This window comes from Diaphorina citri, unplaced genomic scaffold (assembly GCF_000475195.1).
Source record: "Diaphorina citri unplaced genomic scaffold, Diaci psyllid genome assembly version 1.1 scaffold1283, whole genome shotgun sequence".
Taxonomy (NCBI): domain Eukaryota; kingdom Metazoa; phylum Arthropoda; class Insecta; order Hemiptera; family Psyllidae; genus Diaphorina; species Diaphorina citri.
The window spans coordinates 118,493-135,119 of NW_007378712.1; the positions used below are offsets into that span (position 1 = coordinate 118,493).

General features: G+C 38.2%; 1 protein-coding gene across 1 annotated transcript; it reads right to left on the reverse strand.

The window, feature by feature from the left end:
* Nucleotides 1-54: 54 nt before the first annotated feature.
* LOC113469903 (probable cation-transporting ATPase 13A3) lies at nt 55-7,118 on the reverse strand. The gene is made up of 8 exons (XM_026827920.1): nt 7,101-7,118; nt 5,947-6,142; nt 4,460-4,530; nt 4,307-4,413; nt 3,733-3,842; nt 2,956-3,112; nt 1,458-1,662; nt 55-126 (listed from the first exon to the last, which is right to left on the reverse strand). Exons 1-8 carry the CDS (start codon nt 7,116-7,118, stop codon nt 55-57), a joined length of 936 nt encoding a protein of 311 aa, XP_026683721.1.
* Nucleotides 7,119-16,627: the final 9,509 nt, after the last annotated feature.

Sequence of the window (16,627 nt, forward strand, 5' to 3'; positions counted from 1 at the left end):
CAATTTTCCGAGTAAAATAAACTTTACATAATTAATGTAAATGTACGTTACAAGTTACAGGAGACCCTTCATTTTGCTACCTTTAATGGGTACTGATATAATATTTGGACGGATTTCTGAATTGTCCTGTATACAAACATGTCATGTCATTAGTTATTTAAATTGAGGTGTTGAAATGTTGTACCCATCAGGTTCTCACTACACGCCCATACTGTACAATAAAATGTAGAGAGCTCCTATAGTTGAGAGAAAAATCTATATGATAGAAGTATTTATAGTACAATACTAAAATTAAGTAAATAAAGCAATCTCATTAAAAATAATTCACAGACTTCTCTCAGTGGAGGACTAATAAATATGTATGTATATCGCAATAGTACGAGTATGTAGGTATAACTTAATAATACATAGGTAAGTATAACTCAATAACACACAAGAGTATGTTCATAATATATTGTATAACGTAATATAGCTGAGGGAAGGGGAATTCTATTGAATCAAAACTAGAAATTTATTTTTAGATCTCCAAATACATTGAAAGCGGATTCATTAATCTCTTTTATGCAATCAAAATGCAAATGAGTATGCGTGAAATGTGTGAGATGTTGGGACTCCCTGTCAAATTGACAGGTGATTAGACTCAGAAAATGAAATGGCTCTGACAGACCTGACAGGTACGGCTGAAAAGGTCCGCCTGTCAGGTATACCTCATACCTGATGAGCACACACACTATCAGGTAGACCTAATCAGGTGAATCTGTCGCTAGGTCTATCTGATAGTGAGTGGCTGGCCTTAGAGCCTGTCAGGTATACCTCATACCTGATGAGCACTCACACTATCAGGTAGACCTAATCAGGTGAATCTGTCGCTAGGTCTATCTGATAGTGAGTGGCTGGCCTTAGACTGCTGAGGTAAAGGGACGTTTCAGTCCTATTCGGGTAAGACTAATAAGGTATATTCTATTCTACTAGTGTATATGGTGTATCGCCAGAGATACACTCGGGAGCCAACAGTATTAGGCCAGCCACCCATTATCAGGTACACCTGACGACAGGTACACCTGTCAGGTCTACCTGATAGTGAGTGGCTGGGCTTAGATCGCCAGGGGTATACATACCCTTCATTTCGCTACCTATAATGGGTACTGATAGTATTTGTACGGATTTCTGAATTGTCCTGTATACAAACATGTCATGTCATTAGTTATTTAACTATTGAGGTGTTGAAATGTAGTACCCATCAGGTTTTTTCAGTCCTATTCGGGTAAGACTAATAAGGTATATTCTATTCTACTTGTGTATACGGTGTATCGCCAGAGATACACTCGGGAGCCAACAGTATTAGGCCAGCCACCCATTACCAGGTACACCTGTCAGGTCTACCTGATAGTGAATGGCTGCTCTTACATCGCCAGGGATACACATATTACACATGGCATTGAAAGGCGTTAACTTACCTTCCTCGTCTGTATGATAGCTCCGGTAATACTAAACACAGACATGGCTGCAATGGCCATAGCATACGATGTGTAGTCATCGGCAAACCACAGGGCGAACGAAAACAGTTGGAACACGTAGAATGGATTCAACACTTCCAGGAAGAGGAGCGAGAAAATGGACTTCATGGGAACGGCGATTTCATTTTTGCCATAAACAACGCGTCTGTGGAGCAGAAAAGGAAATTCAATAAAAATACTTGCATGGAATATTATTAGAAAAATATGCAATGAATTAACTTGGAATAAAGCCAAAAGCCCTATGATTTTTTTTAATATTTTTACAGTATGATACTATCATTAATCAATCCTGAAGTCTTTTTACACCCACTCTTCACTATTGTATCCATATATCTCTGCCATAAGAGCAGAAATTTCCGCTGCATCAAGGACGTTATTTTTACAGTATCATACTATCATTACTCAATCCTAAAGTCTTTTTACACCCACTCTTCACTATTGTATCCATATATCTCTGCCATAAGAGCAGAAATTTCCGCTGCATCAAGGAATCCAAGTACTGATTTTTTTTTATTATTTTTACAGTATCATACTATCATTACTCAATCCTGAAGTCTTTTTACACCCACTCTTCACTATTGTATCCATATATCTCTGCCATAAGAGCAGAAATTTCCGCTGCATCAAGGAATCCAAGTACAGGCCCTACAAACTCTCAAGTTATCTCAGAACCTCCTTGTATGATTATACACTCATTAGTGTAAAAAAATGGGCTTATTTATACTGCTTGAACCCCCTTCCTTTACGCCAGCAATAGACTACAATCATAGCAGCCAAGGAATCAACTTCTAAAATAATTGATGTCTACAATGTGTGTGTAAAAAATGGGCTTATTTATACTGCTTGAACTCCTTTCCTTTACGCCAGCAATAGACTACAATCATAGCAGCCAAGGAATCAACTTCTAAAATAATTGATGTCTACAATGTGTCTTGTATGATATACACTCATTAGTGTAAAAAAATGGGCTTGTTTATAATGCTTGAACTCCTTTCCTTTACGCAAGCAATAGACTACAATCATAGCAGCCAAGGAATCAACTTCTGAAATAATTTATGTCAACAATGTGTTGTAGTTCGTTTTGTTTATTTAGAGTGCGAGAGTAAAGGGACTTTTCAGTCGAATTCCATATTTTGGCGAAGGTAAAAGCAAAGTAAAGCGAAGCAAGGTACAGGCGAGTGTGAAGGTTAAATACCTTAAATACTGTTGTACACTTGTCATGGGCTTGAACTCCCTTCCTTTACGCCAGCAATAGACTACAATCCTAGCAGCCAAGGAATCAACTTCTAAAATAATTGATGTCTACAATGTGTTGTAGTTCGTTTTGTTTATTTAGAGTGCGAGAGTAAAGGGACTTTTCAGTCGAATTCCATGTTTTGGCGAAGGTAAAAGCAAAGTAAAGCGAAGCAAGGTACAGGCGAGTGTGAAGGTTAAATACCTTAAATACTGTTGTACACTTGTCAGACCTCGAGCGTCGTGCAGCTGAGCCGTGGAGATATGCAGGCCGAGTCCACACAGCTTGTAGAAGTGTCGCAACTCAGGGTCCCACACGTACCGAAGCTTCTTGCAGTCGAAAACTCGAACCTGGTCCATCTCTGAAAGCGTCAAAGTTTCGAACCCATGACCTTTAGATTAGGAGGAACGTTCTTGGACGGTACCGATGATGGAGAATGTGGTGGGGGGAAAATTGGGGGTGTTCATTGTTGTCAACAGCTTATACCTTGATACCTGTGCCATTACAGTCTTCTGTTAGTCTTAGGTATATAAAAAGGAATTTTGATTGTGGTAAGCAGAAATGCTTGTCACAAATGTCGTTCCCCGCTTAATATACTACGCTAAATTACTTGACTTGGACTCGAACCACCAACCTCCACATTCAAAGTCCACCGTGCTAACCAGTGCACCACTGAGGTTGGTGTTAGTCTTATATTATTTACATTATTTCTATCTGCTTGGTTGTGCACCTCCTTAAAGATACTGGCAGGTCGGTCACTAATTAGCGACTGGTCTTCCAGGTTCCAGGACTTTCTTCCGAGATAGAACCAACTGTTTTACACGCCAACATTTTGAGCTAAAGATCTTAAAATATAGGATGGTATTTGATATAATATGACAAAATTATGTAAATAAAATAGTTCCTAATTTGTAAGAATACCACCCAGAACGAATTCAATTTGTATCACATTTATGATTCAAATGACTCTGGAAGACTTACCCTTGAACTCCCCGGCTGAAGAATGAACAGCCAGCTTGGCACCTTCAGGATCTTTTTCAATCTCCTCCTTGACACCTTCACAGCCATTGTTGTTATCCTCATTTTGATTGCTGGCGTATAGAAAACAGAGAAAACGTCAACATTAGAACACAAAAGATGAGGAAAAAACAAAACTGTTTTGCTAGAGACATCATTAGTGAACAAAAAATGGTCCGTCCATTGAAATGGCTCTAAAGGGGTACAGATAATTCAGTGGTGAAACACTTGCTTGCCATGCAGAAGGTCTCGGGTTCAACATCATTAGTGAACAAACAATGGTCCGTCCATTGAAATGGCTCTAAAGGGGTACAGATAATTCAGTTATGAAGCACTTGCTTGCCATGCAGAAGGTCTCGGGTTCAATGCCCACCATTGACAAGAAAAATGGTACCCGTGTTTTAAATTATTTCAATTGTGAAGAGTGATATTCTGGTGCTCTTATGTTGACCCAGCACCAAAAGGGAAAGCATTGTGTCTTTTCTCGCCCATCTGATGAGAGGCACTACGGTATAAAATACCACAGGGTGATTCTTACATGATGGACTGAGCTGTCAATGTCTTGATGTCCCGCACATAGTAGCACTTGTGTGTCTGCTGGTAGGCTTCCTGGAGAGGGAAAGCATTGTGTCTTTTCTCGCCCATCTGATGAGAGGCACTACGGTATAAAATACCACAAGGTGATTCTTACATGATGGACTGAGCTGTCAATGTCTTGATGTCCCGCACATAGTAGCACTTGTGTGTCTGCTGGTAGGCTTCCTGGAAATATCTGTTTATTTGTCTCTTGGTTTTGTCATAGATGTGATTTTCAAGAGGTTTTAAGTTTCAAACCAACTGAAACTATTTCGCCATTGACTACCAATTTTTATATAGTTTTCAAGATTTTTTAGAAATTTTTAATTTTACCCCTGAATAATTTTTAAGCACCTCAGACTATGGGATTGATCAAAAGAGAATAATTCTATTCTCCTTCAATTAATTTAAAATTAATCTTTAAACCATAACTATTTAACGCTCCAAGAATTTTTAGAATTTTTTAATTTCACCCCTGAATAATTTTTAAGCACCTCAGACTATGGGATTGATCAAAAGAGAATAATTCTATTCTTCTTCAATTAATTTAAAATTAATCTTGAAACCATAACTAAAAACACAGCAAAAAATCATCCACTTTCAATTTACTACCAACAGAAACTGAAGGTGAAATCGGACAGCAGGTAAGGGGACTGGCTGGATCTAGACTTAAATCACCTACTGGGTATTAACATTATGTCCATAACTAAACACACAGCAAAAAATCATCCACTTTCAATTTACTATCAACAGAAACTGAAGGTGAAATCGGACAGCAGGTAAGGGGACTGGCTGGATCTAGACTTAAATCACCTACTGGGTATTGAGTTGTTTACAAACCATTAATTGTGTCAAGTCATTAAAAAAATTGAAATTTTAATCATATGCAATAATCATCTGCTTTTTACGTCATCAAAGAATTACAGGGGGAATTCCTTGCATAATATCTGTTACTACCCACCATGCCTGTCTATTTAGTTTAGAGGCACGCCTGTCCTGTAAGCACTGGGTTGAGGGTTCGATTCCGCACCTAATCCTAATCAGATAAGGTTTGTTCTCGAAGCAGCCGGCTGTCTCCTATCCCGTCCTCTTTTTCTGTTCGATTTCGGGATAATACGATGATATCTCAGGAGTTACAATGCCCTCTATTCAACTTATTTCTTCTTTTTTGAGTCATTCTCCACCTGAGAGGGATTTCTACCGACTAAAAACCTACCTTACCGAGAATAAATCAACACATTCGGAACCTTTTAAACATGAATAATAAAAATAACCGAGGAAAACCATCTATTAGGAGCAAGAAGAAACCTGGCCAGAGGATTCCGGTAGAATCTTGGACAGGTTTTAATGATCCCGACAGTATATGTTATGTTGTTGTGTTTTATTGTTGTGTTGAAGTTGAAAATAATAATAAAACCTACTCACCAGTAAGCATACTCTCATTGACAATACAGTTGCCCGCCAGAAAAACAATCTATTAGGAGCAAGAAGAAACCTGGCCAGAGGATTCTGGTAGAATCTTGGACAGGTTTTAATGATCCCGACAGTATAATATGTTATATTGTTGTGTTTAAGTTGAAAATAATAATAAAACCTACTCACCAGTAAGCATACTCTCATTGACAATACAGTTGCCCGCCAGGAGCACCGCATCGCAATGCATAACACACCCATGTGGTGGTATCACAAGGATATCTCCGGGAACCAGAAGCTCTGTGGACACGGAACTGACGTTACCATTACGTATAATGCTCGCTACGTCACTGGAGTGTACGGTGCTTCGGAGATTGCGCTGGTTCTGAAAATGAAACCCTCAATACAGAGTGATAATGAATGACTAGCATGGTAGTAACTAATGGACCTAAAGTTTTCCTTGAGGTGTGTCCACACATGGTCGATTGACATCGATAGATGTCGACTAAACCGTCCACACCTCAACAACATAGATTCACCTCGTCAATCGACGGCCGGTCGACTATGTTTGGACACAACTTCAGATTACTGCTAGGAACCTGCAGCTGCACTAGAAGGGATAAGGGAATCCTAAAACCGCAACTCAGTTCTATCGCACTGGACTTACAAGTCGAAGATCTAGCGTTCAATTCCTCGTAGAGGTGTTTCTTTTTTTGGAGCTGTACTTGGATTTTGCAGTAGACTTGGCCTCGTGAGAATAATTAAGTAATGTACCTACTTGTATGTTAGCATCGATGAGTGACACTTTTTTTACGGGGGCTATCCATCGGTCCGATATCTGTTTATTTGTCTCTTGGTTTTGTCATAGATGTGATTTTCAAGAGGTTTTAAAATTCAAACCAACTGAAACTATTTCGCCATTGACTACCAATTTTTATGTAGCCGATAACGCTCCAAGAATTTTTAGAATTTTTTTAATTTTACCCCTGAATAATATTTAAGCACCTCAGACTATGGGATTGATCAAAAGAGAATAATTCTATTCTCCTTCAATTAATTTAAAATTAATCTTTAAAACATAACTAAAAACACGGCAAAAAATCATCCACTTTCAAATTTACTATCAACAGAAACTGAAGGTGAAATCGGACAGCAGGTAAGGGGACTGGCTGGATCTAGACTTAAATCACCTACTGGGTATTAACATTATGTAAATAACAAGTCACATGTTCAATACAGAGTGATAATGAATGACTAGCATGGCAGTAACTAATGGACCTAAAGTTTTCCTTGAGGTGTGACTACACATAGTCGATTGATGTCGACAGAACCGTCCAAACTACCTCATAGATGAACAACATAGATTCACCTCGTCAATCGACGGCCGGTTGACTATGTTTGGACACAACTTCAGATTACTGCTAGGAACCTGTACCAGCTGTACCTACACTACACTAGGACAAGGGAATCCTAAATCGCACCTCAGTTCTATCGCACTGGACTTACAAGTCGAAGATCTAGGGTTCAATTCCTCGTAGAGGTGTTTCTTTTTCTGGAGCTGTACTTGGATTTTGGGGTAGACTCGGCCTCGTGAGAATAATTAAGTAATGTACCTACTTGTATGTTAGCATCGATGAGTGACACTTTTTTTACGGGGGCTATCCATCGGTCCGTCCCACTTTTACAATTTTCCGAGTAAAATAAACTTTACATAATTAATGTAAATGTACGTTACAAGTTACAGGAGACCCTTCATTTCGCTACCTATAATGGGTACTGATAGTATTTGTACGGATTTCTGAATTGTCCTGTATACAAACATGTCATGTCATTAGTTATTTAACTATTGAGGTGTTGAAATGTAGTACCCATCAGGTTCTCACTACACGCCCATACTGTACAATAAAATGTAGAGAGCTCCTATAGTTGAGAGAAAAATCTATATGATAGAAGTATTTATAGTACAATACTAAAATTAAGTAAATAAAGCAATCTCATTAAAAATAATTCACAGACTTCTCTCAGTGGAGGACTAATAAATATGTATGTATATCGCAATAGTACGAGTATGTAGGTATAACTTAATAATACATAGGTAAGTATAACTCAATAACACACAAGAGTATGTTCATAATATATTGTATAACGTAATATAGCTGAGGGACCTATACCTACTTATTATTTAACGTTTCTTTAAATAGCACTTACACTTTCGGAAATGATTTCTGGCTCGGTAAACATGTTGACGTAAAAACCATGATAGGGTTTTCACGGTTAATAGTCTTCTTTATCAGTAAACACTTAAACCACAATTTGGCGGTGCACAAATTCTTTTATTGTCTACCTTGAATACCTACTCTACTATGTACTTACTAAGTGGGTAAATTGCTTTCAGAAAACTGAAAGCATTTGTTTGAAAGGTCTAGAAGGGTTAAAAATTTGAATATAAATGGACTAGTGATGAAAATAATAATTCTAGGTATAGAGTTCATGTAGGGTGAAATGGATAGGGGAAACACTACTTACATACTTACCATAGGACCATAAAATCCAGTTCCCAATTACTTCTTTCTTTTCTTAAAATACAAAATTACGAATTAAAATCACAGAAATCAGCGTCATAATCATAACTTCACATCCCACACAATAGCACAAATGAGACTAGACATTATTATTCCATACCCCAGACATGGAGCGTGAGGTCTGACTTTCTGCATACAGTGCATTAGATAGAGGTCATTATAAATGACATAATATAGAGATTATTCCTTGATGCAGTGAAGCACATTGAAAACCGCCTAGAATTCATAGACAAGGACGCTGAATGCTGTCTGCTGAAGTGCTGACGTAAAGGCGGCACTTTATGAGTTCAATAGAAAGCGACATCATGATAGACTCGATCAACAAGATATTATCCGGTGTCTTTCGTGAAGAGGATTGTATATCAGCAGAGATACCTACCACAAGATGTGATCAGCGATTTCAAGATACTGTTTCTCACCAAGGACCAGACGTCTTCTAACGTGGATTATTCTAGCTCTAGGTACCTAGGTATGTATTCTTTATTAAGTGCTCAATATGTCTATGAATCAGTATTATAGGCATTAGCGAACAAACCGCATATACCGCGAACAAACCGCGGATACCGCGAGCGAACCGCGAACAAACCGCGGATACCGCGAACAAACCGCGGTTACCGCGAACAGACAAACCGCGGATACCGCAAACCGCAAACAGACAAACCGCGGATACCGCGAACAAATCGCGGTTACCACCAACAGACCGCAGATACTTAGGTAGGGAACACAATGCAACTTCTATCAGAGGAGTTGATGAGGTTCTTCCACTTTGGAAGGTGAGGTCCAAAAAGACCGCTGATATTGGTAAACAAGAACCACATGTCACTTGATCAGTTTTGAAATACAGGAGGAAGTCGTAGCAGTTCATACTACACATTCAGTAACATCAGACGAAATTGATACACATAGGTAGTTGGGTTTGCTGAAACTGAAGTATGCATAAGTACCGGCATACCAATGGATATTTCGCCTTTCTTCATTCAAGATTTTATAAGGTGAGTCCACACATAGTCGACCGGCCGTCGATCGATGTCGATTTTACCGTCCACACTGCCTCGACAACATAGATTCACCTCGTCGATTGATATCGATCGACAGCCGGTTGACTGTGTTTACATAAAGCCCGTAGCATGTGTTTACATAAACACATGCTACGAAAAATCTTCCAATTTGATCTTTCGACAGATGAGTGACAATGTCCCGTATGAGATAACAAAGTTTGTAAGTGTTTAATCTTCATGGGTGTGAGTCATAAGTCATAATGCATACTGCATATACGAGTAATTATACGTATTATAAATTAGAAAGATAACAAAAACACCCACTTACCTATACACCTAACAGACATTGTCCCGTATGAGATAACAAAGTTTGTACTTATGTGTTTAACTGTTTAATCTTCATGGGTTTTTGCCAAACGCCTCAACTCATTAACATCTTTCCTTAAGCCACAGACGTGGCGTGGCTGGCGTGGTTTAAATAAACAATGCAAAACTCGAAACAAAGATTATTTCATCATGAACTTTTTTGCCTCTACTACTGGCTTTTTAACCCGTCCTTCCTTTATTGCTCTGACAGCTGCGAAATGTATACATGACTCATGTTTGACAAGTAAAACATGGCAACACACCTACCTGGTATCAGACCAAAAATACAATAATAGATAGTACAATAGAACAATTTTGTTCATACAAGACTTGAGTCTGACAGACCCTCACCTCGTAGCCTTGCGGTTATCACATGGTTTACAAGTAAGTCACTGGATATCCCGTTTTGGTCTCTGACGAGTATTCTTTTCAAATTATATTCCAATTAGGTATAACTACCTAACTACCTTAATCAGTCTTTTTTTTTGCTAAATTTCTTTTATTCATCTTGTACCAAAATCAGAATTTTTTTCTATTCTCTTTACGTCACCATTTGAACCCACCTAGCCCATCACAACTCACCATCTGATCTTCAGCTCCCATGTTGACATGATTGACATTGGGACTAGGATGACGTCCCCGTCCATTCTGTTCACTTTTGACTCCTGAAATCAAATCAGAAAGAATAATAATAAGATAAGAACGATTATACAGATGCGAACAAACCGCGGATACCGCGAAAAAACCGCGGATACCGCGAAAAAACCGCGGATACCGCGAACAAACCGCGGATACCGCGAACAATAAGAACGATTATACAGATGCAATTATGCAAGAGAAGATGTTCAAAGTAAAAAAAAAGGATTTTTTTTTTCTTATTGTGTTAAGCATATTTAAATGCTTCTCACAAATATCGTTCCCCAATTATTATACCTAGATAAATTTCATGACTTTGACATTGTCCCGTATGAGATAACAAAGTTTGTAAGTGTTTAATCTTCATGGGTGTGAGTCATAATGCATACTGCATATACGAGTAATTATACGTATTATAAATTAGAAAGATAACAAAAACACCCACTTACCTATACACCTAACCCGTAATTACGATAATAATTTCGATGGATATTGAATCTCGAAGATACCAGTGAGGCAACAGAACAATGACGCGAAAAAAATCGCATTGTTTTTGCTGTGGGAAGACAATTTTCAGACATGGACCCACATGGAATACCCCATTACCCATATATTATGATATATGACTCACATTTTCATTCTGAACTTCAAGTGCATACCCACGTACGTATAGTTGCCTTAGTTTCTTTATCTAATAAGTAGTTCTAATAGTTCTGAATGAAACTACGATTCTGAATTTTATTCGTTCTGAATGAACTTTATGAAATTGATCGGGCGTGGATGCTAGACAGTCGGTCTCATCCTACTTTAGAAATATAGCCTCAAATTGGAGAGGTCAAATTCTGGATAACACTTACTACATCATTATTAAAATATACCTACCTACCCAGTGTATTATGATATATGACTCACATTTTCATTCTGAACTTCAAGTGCATACCCACGTACGTATAGTTGCCTTAATTTCTTTATCTAATAAGTAGTTCTAATAGTTCTGAATGAAACTACGATTCTGAATTTCATTCGTTCTGAATGAACTTTATGAAATTGATCGGGCGTGGATGCTAGACAGTTGGTCTCATCCTACTTTAGAAATATAGCCTCAGACTCACATTTTGCATACCCACGTACGTATAGTTGCCTTGGTTTCTTTATCTAATAAGTAGTTCTAATAGTTCTGAATGAAACTACGATTCTGAATTTTATTCTGAATGAACTTTATGAAATTGATCGGGCGTGGATGCTAGACAGTCGGTCTCATTCTACTTTAGAAATATAGCCTCAAATTGGAGAGGTCAAATTCTGGATAACACTTACTACATCATTATTAAAATATACCTACCTACCCAGGCAATTTTTATTTCCTCACTGCCTCAATATAATTATTTATTGGTGTTTGCCAGGAATTGACTAATAGCAGTATTAGCTCATTTTCCTATGAAATTAAACTGGATGGAAAAATGTAAGTTCTCCGTTCGATTTTTTCATTCTAGAAGTTGATGTGTTGAAATAACTTGATGATCACATTAATTTTTATTTCCTCACTGCCTCAATTATTTATTGGTGATTGCCAGGAATTGACTATTAGCAGTATTAGCTCATTTTCCTACGAAATTAAACTGGATGGAAAAATGTAAGTTCTCCGTTCGATTTTTTCATTCTAGAAGTTGATGTGTTGAAATAACTTGATGATCACATGGGCTGAGCATGCTGCATATATTGATGTAAGTATAAAACAGTCGCATAGTTCGAAGTAGTTTTTGCCAAACGCCTCAACTCATTAAGATCTTTCCTTAAGCCACAGACGTGGTGTGGCTGGCGTGGTTTAACTAAACAATGCAAAACTCGAAACAAAGATTATTTCATCATGAACTTTTTTGCCTCTACTACTGGCTTTTTAACCCGTCCTTCCTTTATTATTACGATAGTAATAAAAAAAAAGGTATAAGGGACGGGCTATTGTATTCGCTTCGTTGTCGTCTGTCACTCTGTCTGTTCTCATAGAAGGACTTATCTAAACCTGGTCGACCTATATATCAAATTAAAGGTCTTTTTACCAGGAACACGAAAATGGTGGTGCAAATTTTGTCCAGAGAACCAAAAAGCCAAAAAAACTTGTTTTCGGGGGATTTTTTTTTCACACAAATGAGCTCTGATCTTGAAATTTGTCGCGACGACCTATGAACTCAAAGCGAGAAAGTTTTAGATAACACTTCAATAAATACGCATGAGCTTTGAAAGAATTCCGAACCCGAAATAACAGAACGTGCACAAGCTAGGCAGTCATGTTCACTAAACACAGAGAAATATTCCACTCTCGAACTTCAAACTAAAGATTGTAAAGTGTATAAAACAGGTATTACTGAGGTAGATATAAACTATAAAGCCCAAGCACTGAAGCACTCTGACTGCAAACTATGATATTGGTAAACAAGAACCACATGTCACTTGATCAGTTTTTGAAATACAGGAGGAAGTCGTACCAGTTCATACTACACATTCAGTAACATCAGACGAAATTGATACACATAGGTAGTTGGGTTTGCTGAAACTGAAGTATGATGCATAAGTAACCGCGGATACCGCGAATAGACCGTGGATACCGCGAACAGACCGTGGATACCGCGAACAAATCACGGTTACCACGAACAGACCGCGGATACTTAGGTAGGGAACACAATGCAACTTCTATCAGAGGAGTTGATGAGGTTTTTCCACTTTGGAAGGTGAGGTCCAAAAAGACCGCGAGCGAACCGCGAACAGACCGCGGATACCGCGAACAAACCGCGGATACCGCGAACAGACCGTGGATACCGCGAATAAACCGCGGATACCGCGAACAGACCGTGGATACCGCGAACAAATCGCGGTTACCACGAACAGACCGCGGATACTTAGGGAACACAATGCAACTTCTATCAGAGGAGTTGATGAGGTTCTTCCACTTTGGAAGGTAAGGTCCAAAAAGTGCAAACCCATGGTCAAAATGTAGGAGAACTCTCCTCTCAACCCCCTACATTTCTCTTACCCCCTACTTTTATTTTTGGTTGTAGGGGGTCAAGGGGAGGTTTCTTCATACCTAGATTTTTGTCAGAGCTCATTCTCTCTTCTGATTTCAGATTGAAAGGTACATACCTATACCTACTTATTATTTAACGTTTCTTTAAATAGCACTTACACTTTCGGAAATGATTTCTGGCTCGGTAAACATGTTGACGTAAAAACCATGATAGGGTTTTCACGGTTAATAGTCTTCTTTATCAGTAAACACTTAAACCACAATTTGGCGGTGCACAAATTCTTTCATTTATCTACCTTGAATACCTACTCTACTATGTACTTACTAAGTGGTAAATTGCTTTCAGAAAACATTTGTTTGAAAGGTCTAGAAGGGTTAAAAATTTGAATATAAATGGACTAGTGATGAAAATAATAATTCTAGGTATAGAGTTGTTTACAAACCATTAATTGTGTCAAGTCATTAAAAAAATTGAAATTTTAATCATATGCAATAATCATCTGCTTTTTACGTCATCAAAGAATTACAGGGGGAATTCCTTGCATGATATCTGTTTATTTGTCTCTTGGTTTTGTCATAGATGTGATTTTCAAGAGGTTTTAAGTTTCAAACCAACTGAAACTATTTCGCCATTGACTACCAATTTTTATGTAGCCGATAACGCTCCAAGAATTTTTAGAATTTTTTTAATTTTACCCCTGAATAATATTTAAGCACCTCAGACTATGGGATTGATCAAAAGAGAATAATTCTATTCTCCTTCAATTAATTTAAAATTAATCTTTAAAACATAACTAAAAACACGGCAAAAAATCATCCACTTTCAAATTTACTATCAACAGAAACTGAAGGTGAAGGACAGCAGGTAAGGGGACTGGCTGGATCTAGACTTAAATCACCTACTGGGTATTAACATTATGTAAATAACAAGTCACATGTTCAATACAGAGTGATAATGAATGACTAGCATGGCAGTAACTAATGGACCTAAAGTTTTCCTTGAGGTGTGACTACACATAGTCGATTGATGTCGACAGAACCGTCCAAACTACCTCATAGATGAACAACATAGATTCACCTCGTCAATCGACGGCCGGTTGACTATGTTTGGACACAACTTCAGATTACTGCTAGGAACCTGTACCAGCTGTACCTACACTACACTAGGACAAGGGAATCCTAAATCGCACCTCAGTTCTATCGCACTGGACTTACAAGTCGAAGATCTAGGGTTCAATTCCTCGTAGAGGTGTTTCTTTTTCTGGAGCTGTACTCCAAACTACCTCATAGATGAACAACATAGATTCACCTCGTCAATCGACGGTCGGTTGACAATGTTTGGACACAACTTCAGATTACTGCTAGGAACCTGTACCTACACTACACTAGGACAAGGGAATCCTAAACCGCACCTCAGTTCTATCGCACTGGACTTACAAGTCGAAGATCTAGGGTTCAATTCCTCGTAGAGGTGTTTCTTTTTCTGGAGCTGTACTTGGATTTTGGGGTAGACTCGGCCTCGTGAGAATAATTAAGTAATGTACCTACTTGTATGTTAGCATCGATGAGTGACACTTTTTTTACGGGGCTATCCATCGGTCCGTCCCACTTTTACAATTTTCCGAGTAAAATAAACTTTACATAATTAATGTAAATGTACGTTACAAGTTACAGGAGACCCTTCATTTTGCTACCTATAATGGGTACTGATAGTATTTGGACGGATTTCTGAATTGTCCTGTATACAAACATGTCATGTCATTAGTTATTTAACTATTGAGGTGTTGAAATGTAGTACCCATCAGGTTCTCACTACACGCCCATACTGTACAATAAAATGTAGAGAGCTCCTATAGTTGAGAGAAAAATCTATATGATAGAAGTATTTATAGGTTCCTGATCCCTCTCCTCTCTGTGATATCTCCCAATGTTTCAACATTTGGAAAACAAGAGATACCATTATAGTATTTATAAGATAGTCAAGGAGTCTATCCTCAGTAACTTTTCCTGAGAAATCAATCAGGAGAGGGCTTTCTTGATTTAGGACTTTTACTGTGAGCGAATTTCGTTTATGTTGAACTTTTTTGTAGCACTTCCTCATAATATTGTCAATGTTATGGTAAAACGAACAGAACTAAAAGCAAAATTGGCGATTCAACTATTCTCTACACATGTTATAATTCCACGAGGGTAAAGACAGGCAGTAAATTGATTGTCTCCACATACTTAACAAGAGTCAAGCTGGGAGATGAAGTTTATCAACTCGGTTAATAAGTATCAATTAACAGTAATCAGAAGATAACGGAGCTCACTGACGACAATCTTGTTATTGGACTTTGTTCCCTAACGAGTATTAGACAATGAAAATGATAGATCTTTGAACGTCAGGCAAAAGAAACCAATGTGATAACAGACTAAACTGTAATGGGGCAAAACAAAGTTTTTTTTTTCTCTTTGGGGGGGGGGAGGTTTGAGGCAACTACCTATAACGGAGGTTTCATCGTCCCGAAATCGAGGAGAGGAGGACAATTGTTAAGCCACGGACAGGATAGGAATCTCATCTGTTTCAGATAAAGTTTGCCTGGGGTGGGAATCAAACCCGCGTCCTAGCACATACAAGGCAGGCGCGTTATCTTAAACTGTGTCCACACATAGTCGACGCCGTCGATCGACGAGGTGAATCTATGTTGTCGAAGCAATGTACGGTTTTAATTGACGTCGACCGTCGGTTGAAGGCGTCGACTATGTGTGGACTGTGGACACAGCTTTACAAGCTAACTAGGGCTGGGGTGGGGTCATGTGAGAAGACTTTGAGATATCGACAAAACTCGTATTGAGTAAAAGCAGAACCCTCGTTGTCCTTGAGATTTGAATAAAACATGGTCGATCAGATTTTGAGATAAATTTTACATGCTAATTTTCTGGACTCCAGCCAATATAGTTTACACTCAGCCGTATGGATATCAGGTGAGATAGCTCACAAAATGTATTGCGAATAAAGAATAGGACCAGTACAGTACATCACAAATACTCGTTTTTGAGAAATTTTTCTCGATAGTTCATCACGGTTTCTAGAAGAATCCAATGAAAAGCGATTTCCAAAAAAATGTAGTCATGTGTTATGGTTTAATTGTAATTGTATCACATTACCTTCATCATGATCAAATGTGCCATATCTATTGTTTCCAATGTAGTCATGTATTATGGTTTAATTGTAATTGTATCACATTACCTTCATCATGATCAAATGTGCCATATCTATTGTTTCC

Bases quoted from the DNA above. Each gene is read 5' to 3' on its own strand.
- LOC113469903 (XM_026827920.1), bottom strand. The intron at 4,531-5,946 runs GTGAGTAGGTTT...AGATATTTCCAG, and splicing joins CAATGAGAGTATGCTTACTG to GAAGCCTACCAGCAGACACA. The intron at 1,663-2,955 runs GTATTTAACCTT...TCTGCTCCACAG, and splicing joins AGTGTACAACAGTATTTAAG to ACGCGTTGTTTATGGCAAAA.